Source organism: Notolepis coatsorum (genome assembly GCF_963971535.1).
Source record: "Notolepis coatsorum genome assembly, chromosome: 1".
NCBI classification, from domain to species: Eukaryota; Metazoa; Chordata; class Actinopteri; order Aulopiformes; family Paralepididae; genus Notolepis; species Notolepis coatsorum.
This window is the reverse complement of record NC_140165.1, coordinates 66,124,912-66,146,967: the sequence shown is the minus strand read 5'-3', so window position 1 is coordinate 66,146,967 and position 22,056 is coordinate 66,124,912. Positions and strand designations below refer to the sequence as shown.

The window sequence follows — 22,056 nt, the reverse complement described above, 5'->3', positions numbered from 1 at the left end:
TAAGTAAAAACTTAAAAAAAAAGTAGTTTTTGTTTTTCTTATTAAATAAAATCGTCATAATTTAGAAATGAGATTGCATAGGTCTATGAATAGAGATCGCGATTTATTTTTCTATTAATCGTGCAGCCCTACTGTGGCTAGTAGTTGACTCTACCTCTTGCCTCAGTGCTGTGGCTAGTAGCTGACTCTACCTCAGTGCTGTGGCTAGTAGCTGACTCTACCTCAGTGCTGTGGCTAGTAGCTGACTCTCTCCCCTCAGTGCTGTGGCTAGTAGCTGACTCTACCTCAGTGCTGTGGCTAGTAGCTGACTCTACCTCAGTGCTGTGGCTAGTAGCTGACTCTACCTCAGTGCTGTGGCTAGTAGCTGACTCTCTCCCCTCAGTGATGTGGCTAGTAGCTGAGTCTACATCAGTGCTGTGGCTAGTAGCTGACTCTCTTCCCTCAGTGCTGTGGCTAGTAGCTGACTCTACCTCAGTGCTGTGGCTAGTAGCTGACTCTCTTCCCTCAGTGCTGTGGCTAGTAGCTGACTCTACCTCAGTGCTGTGGCTAGTAGCTGACTCTCTTCCCTCAGTGCTGTGGCTAGTAGCTGACTCTACCTCAGTGCTGTGGCTAGTAGCTAGTGCTGTGGCTAGTAGCTGACTCTCTTCCCTCAGTGCTGTGGCTAGTAGCTGACTCTCTCCCCTCAGTGCTGTGGCTAGTAGCTGCCTCTACATCAGTGTTGTGGCTAGTAGCTGACTCTACCTCAGTACTGTGGCTAGTAGCTGACTCTCTTCTCTCAGTGCTGTGGCTAGTAGCTGACTCTACCTCAGTACTGTGGCTAGTAGCTGACTCTACCTCAGTACTGTGGCTAGAAGCTGACTCTACCTCAGTGCTGTGGCTAGTAGCTGACTCTCTTCTCTCAGTGCTGTGGCTAGTAGCTGACTCTACCTCAGTACTGTGGCTAGTAGCTGACTCTACCTCAGTGCTGTGGCTAGTAGCTGACTTTCTTCCCTAAGTGCTGTGGCTAGTAGCTGACTCTACCTCAGTGCTGTGGCTAGTAGTTGACTCTACCTCAGTGCTGTGGCTAGTAGCTGACTCTACCTCAGTGCTGTGGCTAGTAGCTGACTCTCTTCCCTCAGTGCTGTGGCTAGTAGCTGACTCTACCTCAGTGATGTGGCTAGTAGCTGACTCTCTTCCCTCAGTGCTGTGGCTAGTAGCTGACTCTCTTCCCTCAGTGTTGTGGCTAGTAGTTGACTCTACCTCAGTGCTGTGGCTAGTAGCTGACTCTACCTCAGTGCTGTGGCTAGTAGCTGACTCTACCTCAGTGCTGTGGCTAGTAGCTGACTCTCTTCCCTCAGTGCTGTGGCTAGTAGCTGACTCTCTTCTCTCAGTGCTGTGGCTAGTAGCTGACTCTACCTCAGTGCTGTGGCTAGTAGCTGACTCTCTTCCCTCAGTGCTGTAGCTAGTAGCTGACTCTACCTCAGTGCTGTGGCTAGTAGCTGACTCTACCTCAGTGCTATGGCTAGTAGCTGACTCTACCTCAGTGCTGTGGCTAGTAGCTGACTCTACCTCAGTGCTGTGGCTAGTAGCTGACTCTCTCCCCTCAGTGATGTGGCTAGTAGCTGACTCTACATCAGTGCTGTGGCTAGTAGCTGACTCTCTTCCCTCAGTGCTGTGGCTAGTAGCTGACTCTACCTCAGTGCTGTGGCTAGTAGCTGACTCTCTTCCCTCAGTGCTGTGGCTAGTAGCTGACTCTACCTCAGTGCTGTGGCTAGTAGCTGACTCTCTTCCCTCAGTGCTGTGGCTAGTAGCTGACTCTACCTCAGTGCTGTGGCTAGTAGCTAGTGCTGTGGCTAGTAGCTGACTCTCTTCCCTCAGTGCTGTGGCTAGTAGCTGACTCTCTCCCCTCAGTGCTGTGGCTAGTAGCTGCCTCTACATCAGTGTTGTGGCTAGTAGCTGACTCTACCTCAGGACTGTGGATAGTAGCTGACTCTCTTCTCTCAGTGCTGTGGCTAGTAGCTGACTCTACCTCAGTACTGTGGCTAGTAGCTGACTCTACCTCAGTACTGTGGCTAGAAGCTGACTCTACCTCAGTGCTGTGGCTAGTAGCTGACTCTCTTCTCTCAGTGCTGTGGCTAGTAGCTGACTCTACCTCAGTACTGTGGCTAGTAGCTGACTCTACCTCAGTGCTGTGGCTAGTAGCTGACTTTCTTCCCTAAGTGCTGTGGCTAGTAGCTGACTCTACCTCAGTGCTGTGGCTAGTAGTTGACTCTACCTCAGTGCTGTGGCTAGTAGCTGACTCTACCTCAGTGCTGTGGCTAGTAGCTGACTCTCTTCCCTCAGTGCTGTGGCTAGTAGCTGACTCTACCTCAGTGATGTGGCTAGTAGCTGACTCTCTTCCCTCAGTGCTGTGGCTAGTAGCTGACTCTCTTCCCTCAGTGTTGTGGCTAGTAGTTGACTCTACCTCAGTGCTGTGGCTAGTAGCTGACTCTACCTCAGTGCTGTGGCTAGTAGCTGACTCTACCTCAGTGCTGTGGCTAGTAGCTGACTCTCTTCCCTCAGTGCTGTGGCTAGTAGCTGACTCTCTTCTCTCAGTGCTGTGGCTAGTAGCTGACTCTACCTCAGTGCTGTGGCTAGTAGCTGACTCTCTTCCCTCAGTGCTGTAGCTAGTAGCTGACTCTACCTCAGTGCTGTGGCTAGTAGCTGACTCTACCTCAGTGCTATGGCTAGTAGCTGACTCTACCTCAGTGCTGTGGCTAGTAGCTGACTATCTTCCCTCAGTGCTGTGGCTAGTAGCTGACTCTCTACCCTCAGTGCTGTGGCTAGTAGCTGACTCTACCTCAGTGCTGTGGCTAGTAGCTGACTCTACCTCAGTGCTGTGGCTAGTAGCTGACTCTACCTCAGTGCTGTGGCTAGTAGCTGACTCTCTTCCCTCAGTGCTGTGGCTAGTAGCTGACTCTACCTCAGTGCTGTGGCTAGTAGCTGACTCTACCTCAGTGCTGTGGCTAGTAGCTGACTCTCTTCCCTCAGTGATGTGGCTAGTAGCTGACTCTACCTCAGTGCTGTGGCTAGTAGCTGACTCTCTTCCCTCAGTGCTGTGGCTAGTAGCTGACTCTACTTCAGTGCTGTGGCTAGTAGCTGACTCTACCTCAGTGCTGTGGCTAGTAGCTAACTATCTTCCCTCAGTGCTGTAGCTAGTCACTGACTCTCTTCCCTCAGTGCTGTGGCTAGTAGCTGACTCTACTTCAGTGCTGTGGCTAGTAGCTGACTCTACCTCAGTGCTGTGGCTAGTAGCTAACTATCTTCCCTCAGTGCTGTAGCTAGTCGCTGACTCTCTTCCCTCAGTGCTGTGGCTAGTAGCTGACTCTACCTCAGTACTGTGGCTAGTAGCTGACTCTCTTCCCTCAGTGCTGTAGCTAGTAGCTGACTCTCTTCCCTCAGTGCTGTGGCTAGTAGCTGACTCTACCTCAGTGCTGTGGCTAGTAGCTGACTCTACCTCAGTACTGTGGCTAGTAGCTGACTCTCTCCCCTCAGTGCTGTGGCTAGTAGCTGACTCTCTTCCCTCAGTGCTGTAGCTAGTAGCTGACTCTCTTCCCTCAGTACTGTGGCTAGTAGCTGATTCTACCTCAGTGCTGTGGCTAGTAGCTGACTCTACCTCAGTGATGTGGCTAGTAGCTGACTCTACCTCAGTGCTGTGGCTACTAGCTGACTCTCTTCCCTCAGTACTGTGGCTAGTAGCTGACTCTCTACCTCAGTACTGTGGCTAGTAGCTGACTCTACCTCAGTACTGTGGCTAGTAGCTGACTCTACCTCAGTGCTGTGGCTAGTAGCTGACTCTACCTCAGTACTGTGGCTAGTAGCTGACTCTACCTCAGTGCTGTGGCTAGTAGCTGACTCTCTTCCCTCAGTGCTGTGGCTAGTAGCTGACTCTACCTCAGTGCTGTGGCTAGTAGCTGACTCTACCTCAGTGCTGTGGCTAGTAGCTGACTCTACCTCAGTACTGTGGCTAGTAGTTGACTCTACCTCAGTGCTGTGGCTAGTAGCTGACTCTACCTCAGTGCTGTGGCTAGTAGCTGCCTCTCTACCTCAGTGCTGTGGCTAGTAGCTGACTCTCTTCCGTCAGTGCTGTGGCTAGTAGCTGACTCTACCTCAGTACTGTGTTTCAAGTTTCTTTAATAGTTGTCATACAGAAGTACAGAATACTTTTATACAAAATGCTTCTTTCTGTTACGCTCCAGAGACTGTGCTAGACAAAAAATAAGTATGAAATAAAATAAAATAGTATAGCATGTAAAAATAGAAGTAAAAATAGAAGTCACGTACGTAGACACAGTGTTCAGTATATACATATGTACAATGTTCAATGCAGAATAGAAGTAACAGTTACCATACAATATACAATATACTATGCAATGTACTAATATACAATACTATATAGTGCAAAGCAGAAATGGGATGAGGTACAATTTAGGTACAATTTACAGTAAGGTGTACTGAGGTATGGGTTGTAGTGCAAATCCTTTACCAATAAATATAAAGTGTGTTTAGGTGTTCTAAAGTGTGGAGAGTGGGTGCTGCAGTGTGTTGTTTGTTTAAAGTGAGTGTGTGCGTGTGGATGTGTGTGTTGTGAGTGCATTTGATGGTTGTTGCATAGTGTTATTGTTCGTTGAGCAACCTGATGGCCTGGGGATAGAAGCTTCTTCTGAGTCTTTCTGTGCTTGCCATGAGACTCCGGTATCGCTTGCCTGACCGCAGCAGTTCAAAGAGGCAGTTGTTTGGGTGGCTGGAGTCCTTGATAATTCTCTTAGCCTTACCTCTGCACCGCTTGTTGTAAATGTTCTGGAGAGTGGGAAGCCCCCCTCCAATTGTGCGTTCGGCTGAACGTGCCACTCTCTGTAGTTTGCTTCGGTCTTGTGCGGTGCTATTCCCAAACCAGGAGGTGATATTGCCAGTCAGGATGCTCTCTATTGTACATGAGTAGAAGTTCTTAAGGATCTTCTGACTGACTTGGAACTTCCTTAGGCGCCTGAGGAAGTAGAGGTGTTGTCGTGCCTTCTTCACAACACTGTCAATGTGTGTGGTCCATGTCAAGTCCTCGGATATGTGGGCTCCGAGGTACTTAAAACTGTTCACTCTCTCAACCGGTGCCCCGTCGATGCTGAGGGGGCTGTAGTCCCTGACCCCCGACCTCCTAAAGTCCACAATCATCTCCTTTGTTTTGCTGACGTTCAGGGAGAGGCTGTTCTCCTGGCACCATCCCGCCAGGACCTTGACCTCTTCCAGGTAGGCCCTCTCGTCGTTTGCAGAGATCAGGCCCACCACTACTGTGTCGTCAGCAAATTTGATGATTGTGTTGTTGTTCCGCTGAGCCACACAGTCATGTGTGTACAGGGAGTAGAGGAGGGGACTCAGAACACAGCCCTGGGGGGCCCCTATATTGAGGGTGATGGATGAGGAGGTGCAGTTGCCTGCTCTCACCACCTGGGGTCTGCCCGTCAGGAAGTCTAAGACCCACTGGCAGAGGTCATAGTTCAAGCCCAGGTCCCTGAGCTTGGCTATGAGTTTGGAAGGGACTATGGTATTGAATGCTGAGCTGTAGTCGATGAATAGCATTCTCACATAGTTCCCCTGCCTCTTGTCCAGGTGTGATGCTGCTGTGTGCAGCACATGGGCTATGGCGTCCTCCGTGGACCTGTTGGGGCGGTATGCAAATTGCAGGGAGTCCAGGTTGATGGGGAGGGAGGAGCAGATGTAGCCCTTTACTAGCTTCTCAAAGCACTTCATGGCTATGGAAGTGAGAGCTACAGGGCGGTAGTCGTTGAGGCAAGCAGGCTTGGATCTTTTAGGTATGATAGTGGACTTTTTCAGGCAGGTGGGGATGACAGCCTGTTCTAAGGACAGGTTAAATATGTCTGTGGCTAGTAGCTGACTCTCTTCCCTCAGTGCTGTGGCTAGTAGCTGACTCTACCTCAGCGCTGTGGCTAGTAGCTGACTCTACCTCAGTACTGTGGCTAGTAGCTGACTCTACCTAAGTGCTGTGGCTAGTAGCTGACTCTCTTCCCTCAGTACTATGGCTAGTAGCTGACTCTCTACATCAGTGCTGTGGTTAGTAGCTGACTCTACCTCAGTGCTGTGGCTAGTAGCTGACTCTACCTCAGTGCTGTGGCTAGTAGCTAGTGCTGTGGCTAGTAGCTGACTCTACCTCAGTGCTGTGGCTAGTAGCTGACTCTCTTCCCTCAGTGCTGTGGCTAGTAGCTGACTCTCTTCTCTCAGTGCTGTGGCTAGTAGCTGACTCTACCTCAGTGCTGTGGCTAGTAGCTGACTATACCTCAGTGCTGTGGCTAGTAGCTGACTCTACCTCAGTGCTGTGCCTAGTAGCTGACTCTCTTCCCTCAGTGCTGTGGCTAGTAGCTGACTCTACCTCAGTGCTGTGGCTAGTAGCTGACTCTCTTCCCTCAGTGCTGTGGCTAGTAGCTGACTCTCTCCCCTCAGTGCTGTGGCTAGTAGCTGACTCTACCTCAGTGCTGTGGCTAGTAACTGACTCTACCGCTGAGCCTGTTGGAATTGATTGATTGATTGAAAACTTTATTAACAGATTGCAGAATGGGTACAGTACAGTACAGCTCAATACATACAATTGTTAAGGGGATGCAGACCAGAGAAAGACTTTCGTCTTGTTTACATCAGGGTCCCCCATTTTCAATTCATTATAACATATATGACATACATGACATACAGATAGACAGTACTGCTACATCTTTTTTTTATCCACTTTTTCTCCCATTTTTTTCTATATTTTTCTCCAATCCCAATTTCGTATCATCCAATTCAACCCTCCCCTGTCACGAACGCTGTTTCTTGCCTCCCACAAGCCGGCTGCAATGTGGACTAAGTCATACATACACAAGTCCCCTCCGGTACTTGAGGTAACAGAAGTCGCATCTTTTCACCTGCGCAGCTCGATCTCTCAGTGGCGAGGAGTAACGCGTGGGAGGCTCACGCTGCCTGGCAGACAGCGCTGCATGTGAGTGTGGAGACCCTGAGCAGACTGTTGACCACATCCTGACCATCTGCCCCCTATACAAACCACCCTCGGAAGCCAGCCTCTTTGATGTGGGACCAGAGTTAAGGGCATGGCTACAAGATACGGAGTTGGACCTCTGATGTTACACGAAAGAAGAAGAAGTTTCCCACCCCCTAATACGGCCAATGTGTATTAGTATGAACGATCAGCTAAACTGAAAGCAATGTGGAGCGCTGGGCTCGAACAGGCGAGCCCAGCGTCTCCGCATTCGTGGCGAGCGCCTTGCCCACTACGCCATGTAGCCGCCCCCAGTACTGCTACATCTATACATTTATGACATACCAGATTTGCAAATACAGTACTGTTTGTGATACGAAAAGAGTCCAGAAAAGAGAGTATATACATTTGATGTAGAAACTGTACATTGGAGGAGGTTGGGTAGGTGGGGGGGGGGGGGGGGGGGGGGGTTGGGTAGGAGGGGTGGGTGGGGGACACTGTACAACTGTACAAGCAAAACTGTACATTGGAATATTGACAAGACCATACTTGGTAATTTACTGTACATTGGAGGGGGTTGTGTTAGGACATTTACAGGGGCCAGTTTCGAATTGCAGTCTCCCGTAGGTGTTTTTTGAGAGTGTTTTTGAAAGTGGGTAGTGATTCACATTCCTTTACAGCTTTGGGTAGGGCGTTCCACATTGATGTGGCATAATTGCGAAACGTGTTTAGTCCCTTGTTTGAGCCGAATCTGGGTTTAACATGATTTGTGGAGCTCCCTCTGGTGTTGTGATCGTGGTATTCACTGACCTTTGGGAAGTATTTTGTCATGTACATGGGTACCTTGGTCGTGTAGTGTATCTTGTAGACCAGGCCCATTGCTAGTTGCTGTACTCTGTCGTCTACTCTAAGCCATCCTAGGTTGTCAAAGTGGGCAGGGGTGAGGTGGGTTCTAGGAGTAAGGTCAAGCAGTAGTCTGACCAGTTTGTTTTGAGATGTTTGTAATTTTGTTTTTAGCGCCTTTGAGGTGCTTTGGTACCATGAGGTGCAAGCATAGTCGTAGTACCCTTGAATGAGTGCTCCTGCCAGAGTCTTCAGGGTATTCTTGTTTACCAGTGAGGAGATCCGGTACAAGAATCGAGTTCGTTGGTTGACTTTTTTTATTTCATTGGATGCCATTTTGTCACAGGAAAGATTTGCCTCTAGGATGGAACCCAGTTAGGTAATATCTTCTTTCCTTGTGACAATATTGTTACCCACTGTAACAGAAAAGCCGTTGGTCTTGCTGAGTTTGTTATTTGAACCGAAGAGAATGGACTCTGTTTTGCCCATGTGTAATGATAGTTTGTTGTCGGCGAGCCATATGCAGATTTTGCCTATAGTTCCGAGCTGAGGGCTTTTTCAACCTGTAACTTGTTCTTGTCAGAGACCAGCAGGGCTGAGTCGTCCGCAAACAGGAACAAGTTGCAGTCACAAGGTGACGACATGTCATTTGCAGCTCTGGAGGAGAGGGTTGGTTTTCTTACCGTCGTCGGCCAGACAGACGTGCAGCGCCGCCATCAGCAGGAGGAACCTTCTTTTAAAAACACCCTCCATGATTACTCCACTCTGACTGACTGACTGACCGACTCAGTGTACCCACAGCTCTCTCTCTCTCTCTTTATCTCCCCCCCCTCTCTCTTTCTCTCCCCTCTCTCTCTCTCTCTCTCTCTCTCTCTCTCTCTCTCTCTCTCTCTCTCTCTCTCTCTCTCTCTCTCTCTCTTTCGCTCGCTCGCTCTCTCTCACTCACTCAGGGGACTGACCAGTAGGTCAGTATGACTCAGACAGGCTAAATCCTTTCAGAAAATCCTCAACAAATGGAAATCGTTCAATAATATGTGATTGTTTGACTGTAATAATATGTGATTGTTTGACTGTAATAATATGTGATTGTTTGACTGTAATAATATGTGATTGTTTGACTGTAATAATATGTGATTGTTTGACTGTAATAATATCTGATAGTTTGCCACCTTGGAAACATGGTTAGGTTTAGACTAATCCCTGGATATTCACTATATATAGAGAATAACGTTGTTATTCCTGGATATTCATTATATTGTTGTTTATTGTTTAAAAGGATCCCCATTAGCTGCCACCTAAGTGGCGAGCTAGTCTTCCTGGGGTCCACACAGAAAGACAACCCAAAACACAAAACATAACAATACATGAGATACATATGACAATAACAATTCACTTAATTAACAATGATAATCTAAAAACAGTAAAACATTGTAGACATCTTTATAACCATCAGAATATTTTCAGAAAATGTTATTACATTCATGTACGATGCACGATAAACAATGAAGAATGAAGAATGAAGTTGTTAGGGTTAGTGTGTGTGTGTGTGGGGAGGGGGGGGGGGGGGGTGAGAGTCAGCAGATCTCATATCAAATATTGACTGTCCAAAACCTGGCTGGTGAAAGTCCTGTTCAGGAAGGGGGAGGGGTACCAACTGAAGCCCAGATCACAAACAAAATGAATAAAGTCTGAGGTTAATGTCTCACTAATCATCAGTCAGCAACCATCTGTTGTCCGTCTGCAAAAAAAGCAGACATGGGAGCAGATAACAGACATCCTAACTAAACTAGACAGATTAAATTAAGGGTCAGTCCCCGACCAGGTGAGATCAGGGTAGGTTGAAGGAGAGAGAGAAAAGATGGGTCTTAAAAAGGAAAACTCCAACATTTTGGGAAATTAGCTTATTTAACATCTTCCCTGGAGTTAGACAAGAAGATACATACCTTTTTTGTCTCTGTGCGTGCATTTAGCTTTGGGAACAGTCGCTCCGTTAGCGTAGCTTAGCTTCATCACTGGAAGTGGGGGGGGGGGGGGGGGGGGGGGCGGAGCCTGACGTTCCCTACAGGGTCTTACAGTTACCAAATACAACTCCAAAAAGTTCCTGTAAACATGTTGTGACCTGTGTATTCACCACGTGGAGAAATAAAAAATAATTGAATTAGACAATTACGTTTTATAAGCAAATATACTCTGAACTATTTTTTGCCTAACCACTCGAGTCTCTGGGCGCAGTCAGTGGTTTCAACATGAAGCCGTGTTTGTTGATATTCTCATTCCTTCAAAGGATCCGAACTGATTGAAGTTTATGGATACCATGACTTAAAATCCTCTTACCTTGACGATTAAAAGCCTCCCCAATTTAGAAAACAGTAATCCAATGGCTGGTATTGATAATATAATACTAACTACTGCACGCTCGGAGCTAACCGGAGCTAACACAGAACAGGATGGTAAAGCAAATATAATTACTTCCTTTCTGGGGTTTTCAAAATAAAAGTGCAACGTTTATAGCAGCGGAAAACGTTTATTTTGTACATTATCTAACGTTAACACAAACCTAAACTAACGTTACAACTAACCTAAAGTTAGTTTAGGTTTGTGTTAACGTTAGATAATATACAAAATAAAGGTTTTCCGCTGCTATAAACGTCGCACTTTTATTTTGAAAACCCCAGAAAGGAAGTCATTATATTTGCTTTACCATCCTGTTCTGTGTTAGCTCCGGTTAGCTCCGAGCGTGCAGTAGTTAGTATTATATTATCAATACCAGCCATTGGATTACTGTTTTCTAAATTGGGGAGGCTTTTAATCGTCAAGGTAAGAGGATTTTAAGTCATGGTATCCATAAACTTCAATCGGTTCGGATCCTTTAAAGAGAGAGCAGTAAGTCCTTTGTGACTTTTGTAAGTGCCGTGTCGGTGGAGTGGAAGGCTCTAAAGCCAGATTGAAAAGATTCATGAAGATTGTTACTTGATAGATGGTCAGTAAGTTGCGTTGCAACAATCCATTCTAATATTTTGGATACAAACGGAAGATTGGAGATAGGCCTGTCGTTTTTCAAGATTAGAGGGTCGAGGTTCTGTTTTCTAAGTAGTGGTTTAATGACGGCTGATTTAAAGGCCAAGGGCACCACGCCAGTAGACAAAGAAGTGTTGAAGATGTTGAGTAGGGGTGGCGGCTACGTGGCGTAGTGGGCAAGGCGCTCGCCATGAATGCGGAGACGCTGGGCTCGCTCCACATTGCTTTCAGTTTAGCTGGTCGTTCATACTAATACACATTGGCCGTATTAGGGGGTGGGAAACTGATGGGTGGGGATCGGGCGTTGTGGACAGCGACTCCTACAGGTCGGTTGGTGCGCCTGCGCAGTAGAATCAGGAAGTGTCGGGGGCAGCGTGAGCCTCCCACGCGTTACTCCTCGCCACTGAGAGATCGAGCTGCGCAGGTGAAAAGATGCGACTGCTGTTACCTCAAGTACCGGAGGGGACTTGTGCTATGTATGACTTAGTCCACATTGCAGCCGGCTTGTGGGAGGCAAGAAACAGCGTTCGTGACAGGGGAGGGTTGAATTGGATGATACGAAATTGGGATGGGAGAAAATATAGAAAATGGGAGAAAAAGTGGATCAAAAAAAAATGTTGAGTAGGGCAGGACCTAAAGTTGGGAAAAGTTCTTTAATGAGAATCGCTGGAAGAGGGTCAAGCGAACAGGTTGAGGGTTTAGCCGCACCAACCAATTTTGAGAGGACACTAATGTGTTAAGGCTTCTCTCCTGTATGAATGCGCTGTTGTTTCTTTAAGGCTCCCACGCGTTACTCCTCGCCACTGAGAGATTGCGCTGTACAGGTGAAAAGATGCGACAGGCTGCCTCCTCGTGTACCGGAGGGGACACGTGATGCAAGGCTTGGTCCACATTGCAGCCGACCAGTGGGAGGCATGGTCTAACAACGTTCGAGACAGGGGAGGGTAGAATTGGATAATACGAAATTGGGATGGGAGAAAAAAATTGAAAATGGGGAGAAAAGGTAGATAAAAAAATGTCAAGGTGCGAGTTCCCTCCATAAACCAGGGAGTTTGTTTTTGCAGAGCACATTTCTTTTTAGGCTTAAGAGGAGCAACAGTGTCGAAGGGCGGCATTAAGCTTATCTGTGAAGAGATCAAGGGGGCCAGAGTAAGAGAGGAAGGGAGATAGGGTGTCTGGTAGGCATTTAACAAGAGTTGGGACAGTGGAGGCATTAATACGACGGCTCATGTAGGATTCCACACTATCTGGGCGAGAAGCCGTCAAATCAATTTAAAATTTGATGAGGTAATGGTCTGAAAGAGGAGGAACATAAGGAGAACGGTCAAATCTGACACAGTGAGACCGCATGCTAGGACTAAGTCAAGGGTGCTACTACTACTACTGTACTACTACTACTACTACTACTACTACTACTACTACTACTACTACTACTACTACTACTACTACTACTACTACTACTACTAATAATAATAATTTATTATTATTATTATTTATTTATTTTTTGGGAAATGATTTCTTAATGTATAAAGTTTATGTTCTCAGTATTGATGGTTCTGGGTGTTGAAATCAGACAAACAGACAAGGTCCATGCTGCCACACTGTCAATATTTGCTCATAACACACACACATACACACACACACACACACACACACACACACACACACACACACACACACACACACACACACACACACACACACACACACACACACACACACTCACACACTCACACACACACACACACACACACACACACACACACACACACACACACACACACACACACACACACACACACACACACACACACACACACACACACACACACACACACAGCTGTGTGTTACTGCCTTGCTCAAGGGCACCTCAGTGGCAACAAAGAGAATGGTTATGGGGCTTTTTAAATGTGTTACCCCAGACAGACTAATCTTAATCAGTTAGGGGGATATAGCATGTACAATAATGTATATACCATATATATATTTATTCTACCATGTATAGGATTCTTAATAGGACTAGTTGTTAAAGATCCCTAAATATTCAGCACAACAATTGAATGAGGTTGGAGTGGGGTGGAATTTGGCAATGATCACGCGGTGCCACCAGTACGACACATCTTCAGTTGTGTTCCCCGACCTCATTGGGTGTTTCAGCCATTTATCACAATACACCCTCTGCCGAGGTTGGCCCACCACAGGCTGATCAGGCCTGGGTGTGTGTCGCACGGTGGCACCACGTGTTCATTTAGCAGCCCATGATGCGTCTCTACGTTTCAGCCACAACCAGTGACTGCTCCGTTCTGCTGCAGTGGCAAGTTCTTTGATTGCCTTCCGTTGGGCCTGTCCTCTGATCCCTACTTCCTTCAGGAGCCTTGTGGTGGAACTGGCTACAAAGCCTCTGCAGCCCACCTCCACTGGCCACACCTTCACGTTCCAGCCCCGCCCCTCTGCTTCAGCTGCTAAGTTGGCATATTGCAGCCTCTTCCGTTCGAATGCCTCATCGATGGCTTCCTCCCATGGGACCGTCAGCTCAACGATGAAGACACGCCGGCAAGATTTGGACCAGAGGACCAGGTCTGGGCGCAGGTTGGTCGCTGCAATTTCAGATGGGAAGGTAAGCCTCTGGCTGAGGTCTACCCACATTTCCCAATCCCGGGCTGCGTTCAGTGGGCCTGAGTTCGGAGGTGACGGCTTGGTCCGCCGTTTCTCCCCTTCCCAGATGAAGGTTGTTTTCCGTGGGAAGGTAGTTTGGGCATTTAGAGGCATGGCGTTGGTGGTTACTCAGCCAAGCACTTCAGTACCTGGTTATGGCGCCAGGTGTATCTTCCTTGAGTTAGACTGGTCTGACTAATATGTGTTTGAGGGTTGCTGGGGCTGCACACTGGAGACAGGCTGGGTCCTCTCCATACCAGAGATGTAGGTTGGTTGGTGAGGGCAGGACATCATATGTGGCTCTGATGATGAAGCTTAGCCTATTAGACTCCATGCTCCACAGTTCGTTCCACGTGATTTTCCTCCTCTCCACGCCCTCCCACTTCATCCACCGGCCTTGCTGGGCTTGGGAGACTGCCTTGGCACACCTGGCTGCTTCCTCCTGGTGGCGCACTTCCTCCACCACCATGTGCCGCCGTTCGGTTGGAGTAGCCTTTTGCCATGTGGGTGTAGTTGCTTCCAAGCCAAGGCCCCCTCTGCCATGTTGGACATGCCCCACTATATCCCGGTGTCTGAGGGCGGTCTTTGCCACTGCAACTGCTGCAGATGGCTTCCATTTCCTCCCCGTTGCTAGGGTTGGAGCAGCACTTCTGACGAATGGATCCCAGGATTCTGTGAGAGTCATTTCCAGCCTTGATTTGGCACATTTGTACTCCTCCACCAGGCTTGAGATTGGTAGGGAGAGGGCTCCGTTGCCATACAGGCCTATGCTGCTAAGGCCTCTCGGCAGTCCAAGCCACTTCCTCACATGTGCATTCACCAGTCTCTCCAGCCGATTGGCATGGGATAGAGTGACCTCATAGGTGGCAATTGGCCACATGAGATGGGGCAGCAGTCCAAACTGAAAGCACCACAGCTTCAGCTTCCCAGGGAGAGCAGTGTTGTTGATCTGCTTGAGGCCACTGATTGTATCCTGCCTGAGTTGTTCCACCTGCTTCGAGTCTTTGAGTTCTGCGCTATACCAGCGGCCAAGGCTTTTGATAGGCTTTTCCAGAACTGTTGGTATTGGCTCGTTGTTAACGTGGAACCTCTCATTGGCGAGCTTGCCTTTGACAATGGAGATACTGCGGGATTTGCTTGGTTTAATCTCCATTCGTGCCCATTTGATGTTTTCCTGGAGTTTATCCAGCAGGCGTTTGGTGCATGCCTTTGTTGTTGTTATTGTCGTCATGTCATCCATGTACGCCCTGATTGGAGGAAGACGCAGCCCGCTCTTCAACCGTTCCCCTCCAACCACCCATCGGGATGCTCGAATAATGAGCTCCATTGCCATGGTAAACGCCAGTGGAGAGATGGTGCAGCCCGCCATTATGCCTATCTCGAGGTGCTGCCAGTCAGTTGTACTGGCCTGTGCTGTAACACAGAACTGGAGGTCTTGGAAGTAGGCTTTGACCAGCCTTGTGATGCCCTCTGGGACTTGGAAGAAGTTGAACGCCTTCCACAAAATCTCATGAGGCACTGATCCGAAGGCATTGGCAAGATCTAAGAAAACCACATGCAGGTCTTTCTTCTCCTTCTTGGCCGTTTGCACCTGGTGCCAGATGACACTTGTGTGTTCCAGGCATCCTGAGAAACCACTTATCCCTGCCTTCTGCACTGAGGTGTCCACAAAGTTGTTCTTCTGCAAGAATACTGAGAGCCTCTGGGCCACAACACTGAAGAATATCTTTCCTTCCAAAGAACTGGTCGATGGTTGAGGAGTTCTTCTCTTTGGGAATCAGGATCCCTCCTGCCCTTCGCCATGCCTTTGGTATAATTCCTTTTTCCCATGCCACTTTCATTAGCTTCCAGAGGTACTTCAAGACGCCCGGAGTGTTCTTATAGAGCCTATATGGAACGCCGTTGGGCCCAGGGGCTGAGGCTGTTCTTGCCCGCTTTACTGTGCTCTCAACTTCGCTCCATTTGGGGGGCCTTGTTTCCAGCTGGTATTGTATTGGTGGCATGTCATCCGGAATGCTGGCTGGCACATGCCTCTGATTGTCAGAGTAGGTCTTCCTCAGGTGCTCCTCTAGTTCCCTTATGGGTACTTTCAGGGTCCCTGTTTTCTCCTTGACAAAGAGGTCTTTGACGAACTTGTAGGGATCTCTGTAGAAGGTGGTCCTCATTCGCTCTTTTTTCTTGTGTTGCTTTCTCAAGCATTCTGCTCTTCGCAGTGTTGCAAGACGCTGCTTGATGTCACCCTGTAGAGCCTCAAGTCCTTTCCTTTCCACTTCTGTGGCCTTCTTCCACTGCTTTCTCAGGCACTTTCTTTTTTTCACAAGTCTTTCAATCTCTTGTTGTCTCCTGGACTTGAGATGGGCTGATGGTTCCTTCTGTGTCCTAAGGTTCTGACTTTTCACCCCAAGTCTCTCTGCTCCATAGCTGTAAATGATCTCTCCAATCTTGTCCAGCTTTCTTTCCACGCACCCTTTCAGACCTTCTAGAATATGGACATGGTCTGTGTCTGTGGTTTCCCACTCCCTTTTTTATATATATATATATATATATCCACATCTGTCAGTATATACCTGCACATAATCCCTATACATATCTGTAGATACTATATCTATATATATGGCCCATGTCACCCCACTTCTTAGGGACCTGCACTGGCTCCCCATTGCTGCACGTATCCGCTTCAAGGCCCTCGACCTAGCATACCGTGCGGCAAAGGGAACCGCTCCCGCCTACCTCCGGTCAATGTCTCTAACTACACACCCTCAAGACCCCTACGCTCTGCATCTTCTGGCTGCCTCAGACCTACTCCTATCCAAGCTCCGGGAGGGTAATCAAAGAGAAGCCGCCTATTCTCAGTCCTTGCCCCACAATGGTGGAATCAACTACCCACCCCAGTTAGGACAGCCGAATCCCGTCCAATATTTCGCCATCGACTAAAGACGCACTTCTTCAACCATTATCTGAAATAATAAAATAAAATAAAATAAAAAAAATAAAAAATAACTAACCCTAACTAACTGTCATGCACTTGTCCTAATAAACTAACCTACACTGTAACACGCAACACTTTGATGAACATTGTTACTCAGCTGATAGAGTTGTACCCTTCCTGATGACTTGTCGTACAGAACTTGTAAGTCGCTTTGGATAAAAGCGTCAGCTAAATGACTAAATGTAAATGTATTCTGTACATATTCCTTACCTACTAGTTACGCTGCTGTTCAGTATGAGCACTCTATACCTGTATCACTGTACATAGTAATATTACAACTCTGTACATACATCTGATTAGCACTACACCCAGTAGTACTAATGTATATATTTTATACCCAGTTTAATCACCTGTACAATGTATTTTACTATTGCACTTTACTGTTACATTTGCACTCTAGTTAGATGCCAAATGTATTTTCGTTGTACTGTACTGTATAATGGAAATTGTAATCCAATCTAATTTCAATTCAATCAGCAACCTTCCAGTTGTGTGACTTGTTTTAACTTAGTTAGTTAGTTATTAGTGCTATACTCCAGGTGGTATAGTTAAAAAGAAAAGCTGTCAATCAAGCTTGATCTGACCATGCCCCCACAATCCTGAGCAATTAGTTGTTTAACACATTTATTTTCACTTGACCTCGCCTTTAAGCCAGAGAACACCAGAAGTCAAACCAGAGAAGTCTCTCTACACTAGAATACTGTAAGCCTACTATAATATTATATAGCATATACTTTCATGTACAATTATATACTATAATATAGCTGACTATAATATACTATTATATACTATCATATACTGCAATATAGGGGCTGCACGGTGGTGTAGTGGTTAACACTGTCGCCTCACAGCTAGAAGGTCCTGGGTTCGATTCCCGCTTGGGGACCAGGTTGCCATGTTGCCAGGTATCTCCCGGGCCTTTCTGTGTGGAGTTTGCATGTTCTCCGCCCCGTGCTCACAAGGGCTTCCCCTCCCGATAAGATAAACCCAATGGAAAAACATGCAGAGCAGATCGCTACAGGAGCACTTGGGTTGGACCCCGGGCCCGGCCCACGCCGCAGCCCCTGTCTGTTCTCGGCTGCCCCTGGAATGTCTGCATCCCCATGGTCCAACAGAAAAGGTTCAGCCCAAGCGTGGCAAGAAGGATGTCTGTTTCTTCCCAGTTCAAGACATCATAGTGAAACTAATCAGAAATGCAGAAGGAAACGAATAGGAGAAGTGGGTGAGAAAGTGGAGATCAGGAAGTGGTGTAGAAGAGGTAGATGAAAACAGGGACGAGGCTGGGTCCTGGTCTCCATTACTGTTTTTGTTGTTGGAAACGGTGCATCTTGTAATAGCTGGAAACGGTGTATGTAAAGTTAGTTGTTTATTACAATTGAGTTAACAAAATGTTCAGTATAAGACAAGGAGTTATTCGTTCTTATTATTGTCACTTCCATCTGTTTAAAAAATGCATGTGTTCATTTATCAGAGATGCATATACAATTTTGTCAACTCCGTCAGTTTCTCGTCAACACCGTCAGATCTTTGTCAACACCGTCAGATGTTTGTTTTTGTTTAAGTTTATGTTGTTTAAGTAATAAAGGAGCATCAGATCTTCATCCTCTTGTCTTATTTACTTAATGATCTTTTTTTTATCATATCAAAATTAAAAACAAAGTTTGAAAATACAAATATTTCTAAATCTGTGAATAGAAATATCAGAATAGTGTGAAATTACAATTTATATATTATATTTGATTGCATACCACCAAACACTATTACAACATACTTCAGAACTTTAGATTCTTGTTGGACTGGAATAATTAGAATTATATACTTTTTTGTGTGGCTGACGGAGTTAAAGGGAAACAAATGTGAATTTGTTGAAAATATTGTTCTATGTAGAGCCCGCACCTTTACATGGTTAAATAGCTCAGACCTTTCTCTACAATGAATATATAACTCTAATCAATATAGTGTGCATTCTCAAAATATAATATTTAAAAAGTGTTTTGTCCCTGACTCTCAAGAATCAGTGATATATATATATATATATATATATAATGTGAATGAATGAATGAATGAATGAATGAATGAATGAATGAATGAATGGATGAATGAATGAATGAATGAATGAATGAATGAATGAATGAATGAATGAATGAATGAATGAATGAATGAATGAATGAATGAATGAATGAATGAGTGATTGAATGGATGAATGAAAACTTTATTTAACAGATTGCAGAATGGGTACAATACAGTACGGCTCAATACACACAATTGTTAAGGGGATGCAGACCAGAGAAAGACGTTTGTCTTGTTTACATCAGGGTCCCCCATTTTCAATTCATATTGACATTTATGACATACACAACATACATGACATTTATGGCATAGGGACAGCAGGTATTTAGTACTGATACATTTGTGACATAAACGGTATTAAAATATATACTGTTATCCATAGATCCTGGCAGAGTATATACATATGATGGGGTGGGGACTGTACATTAGGAGGGGGTGGGTGGGTGGGAAAGAAATATACATACGGTGGGGAGGAGACTGTACATTTGGAGGGGGTGGGTGGGTGGGAGAGAAATATACATACGGCTGGGAGAGGATATATACATGCGGTGGGGAGGAGATTGTCTATTAGGAGGGGGTGGGGGGTTTGGACATTTACGGTGGCCAGTTTAGAATTGCAGCCTCCCGTAGGTGCTCTTTAAGAGCGGTTTTGAATGTGGGTAGGGATTCACATTCCTTTACAGCTTTGGGTAGGGCGTTCCACATTGATGTGGCATAATTGCGAAACGTGTTTAGTCCCTTGTTTGAGCCGAATCTGGGTTTAACATGATTTGTTGAGCTTCCTCTGGTGTTGTGATCGTGGTATTCACTGACCTTTGGGAAGTATTTTGACATGTACATGGGTACCTTAGTCGTATAGTGTATCTTGTAGACCAGGCCCATTGCAAGTTGCTGTACTCTGTCGTCTACTCTAAGCCATCCTAGGTTGTCAAAGTGGGCAGGGGTGAGGTGGGTTCTAGGGGTAAGGTCAAGTAGTAGTCTGACCAGTTTGTTTTGTGATGTTTGTAATCTTGTTTTAAGCGCCTTTGAGGTGCTTTGGTACCATGAGGTGCAAGCATAGTCGTAGTACCCTTGAATGAGTGCTCCTGCCAGAGTCTTCAGGGTATTCTTGTTTACCAGAGAGGAGATCCGGTACAAGAATCTAGTTCGTTGGTTGACTTTTTTTATTACATTGGATGCCATTTTGTCACAGGAAAGATTTGCCTCTAGGATGGAACCCAGGTAGGTAATTTCATCTTTCCTTGTGACAATATTGTCACCCACTGTAACTGAGAAGCCGTCAGTCTTGCTGAGTTTGTTATTTGAACCGAAGAGAATGGACTCTGTTTTGCCCATGTGTAATGATAGTTTGTCATCAGCAAGCCATATGCAGATTTTGCCTAGTTCCGAGCTGAGGGTTTTTTCAACCTGCAGCTTGTTCTTGTCAGAGACCAGCAGGGCTGAGTCGTCCGCAAACAGGAACAAGTTGCAGTCACAGGCTGACGACATGTCATTTGCATAAATTAGGAACAGTAGCGGTCCTAGTATGCTTCCTTGTGGAACACCACAGCTCACTGTGAGGGGGGGGGGGGATAGAGTACCGTTTACCTACACGATCTGTTCTCTCCCCTCCAGGTAGGATTGCATCCAGCTCACTGATACAATATCAAAACCAATTGCTTTTAGCTTGTCAATCAGAATGGAGTGATTGACAGTGTCGAAGGCCTTTTGTAGGTCCAGCATGACCATGCCGCAGTATTTGCCCGCGTCCACCTCTTGTTTGATGTGGTCGTTCAAATAGAGAAGGCATGTGTCAGTGGAGTGGGACGTTCTGAAGCCAGATTGGAATTCGTAGATTCGATTTTTTTCCGCCAGGTACTTTTCGACCTGTTCGTAGGCTATTTTCTCCATGACTTTTGAGATGGAGGCAAGAATAGAAACAGGGCGGTAGTTGCCTGGGTCTAATTTGCTGCCCTTTTTGTGCAGGGGGGTCACTCTCGCAATTTTGAAGTCCTTGGGGACGTGTCCCTGTTTTATGGGGAGGTTTATTATGTGTGTGATGACTGGGGTGATGGTAAAATAATAAGTGCATGCTATAATACAGAGTATGGGTAGACCATAGTGTCAAGTCAAGAGTTTTAATTGTCACGGCATACAGGTATACAATGAAATGCGGGTGGGGTGGGTAGTTAAGATTATTATAATTACTATGTAGCCCTACTATACTATAATATACTGTAATATACTATCATACTGTAATATACTGTCATATACTAATTATATAGTATAATATACTACCATATGCTGTAATATACTAGTATATACTATCATATACTGTAATATACTATCTTATACTGTCTTGTCATATAATAATATACTGTAATATACTATAATATGTAAGGGATAATGTATAGCTACGAGGTCATTGTCGCAAAATAATTGACCGACACGGAGTTTAGAACACCGAGGCGCCTCGCCGAGGTGTTCTTTAAACGTAGTGAAGGTCAATTATTTTGCGACAATGACCGAGTATAGCTATACATTATCCCGCTTATTACATGGCTAACTTACTAACAATATACCTAATTAATTTTACACATTACACCATCGACAAGACGAGATCAAATGCAGACGCAGTTCTGTTCTGTCGCTCTGCTGTCATCGCCGGCAGCCAGCAGATGTGTCTGATTGGCTGCACTGATGCAGTGTGTGCGAGTGGGCTTGATTGCTACAGCTGCGCACAGCGGTCATTATTGCTCGGCAGAGGTCCGTTATCGAGTAATAAACGGACCTCTGACGAGCGCTATTGACCAATCACAATCAAGCATTTCGGCGAATGTTAAAACGTCATGTAATAAACTGTCATATACTATTATACTAATTATATAGTATAATATACTACCATATGCTGTAATATATTATAATATACTATCATATACTGTAATATAATATAATACCACATACTGTCATATAATATAATATACTGTAATACTAATTGTTACGCACCCCAGTAGGGAGACGCAACACAAGGCCACAGACAGGGTAGGTGAGGGTGCAGCGACACAACTCAAGAGACAATTTGCAAAATAATTATATTTATTTTACAAAACACAAATCAGCAACACAGAGAGCAAGGAGGACTTACCAGTGAGCACCAAATGAAATATCAAAAGCAAATTAAAGCCCACCCCCCCCTTACAGGCGCGGACGCCCAAAAGTACAGGTGGCGGTGCTCACTTCTAAGGCTGGTGTCTTTAACAGTAGGTCACCTACATGATGCAAAATGTAGACCCAGGGTATCTTCCTGTCCTCAATGTCCCTGTGTGCGAAACAAAAGACTAATACCAAAGAAAAACAATCAGCATAGGCTGGGTGATACAAGAGAACAAATGTTAACAGAAATGTGCAAATATCAAACTATAATTACTTAAACACAACACTATACCACACTAATGCCAAAAAGGCCACAGCTCTACAGAACACACAAATAGCACAGACCTAA

At 46.0% G+C, this 22,056-nt stretch overlaps 1 protein-coding gene across 1 annotated transcript in view; it reads right to left on the bottom strand.

Moving 5' to 3' along the window:
• The window catches only part of f2 (coagulation factor II (thrombin)), a gene marked incomplete at both ends in the record, with an annotated part of 44,102 nt that extends 35,506 nt beyond the window's left edge, over window positions 1–8,596 (bottom strand). The window contains 1 exon segment of the mRNA XM_084323810.1: window positions 8,527–8,596. Within this exon segment, the coding sequence (XP_084179936.1) occupies window positions 8,527–8,596 (70 nt within the window).
• Between the last annotated feature and the right edge of the window lie 13,460 nt (window positions 8,597–22,056).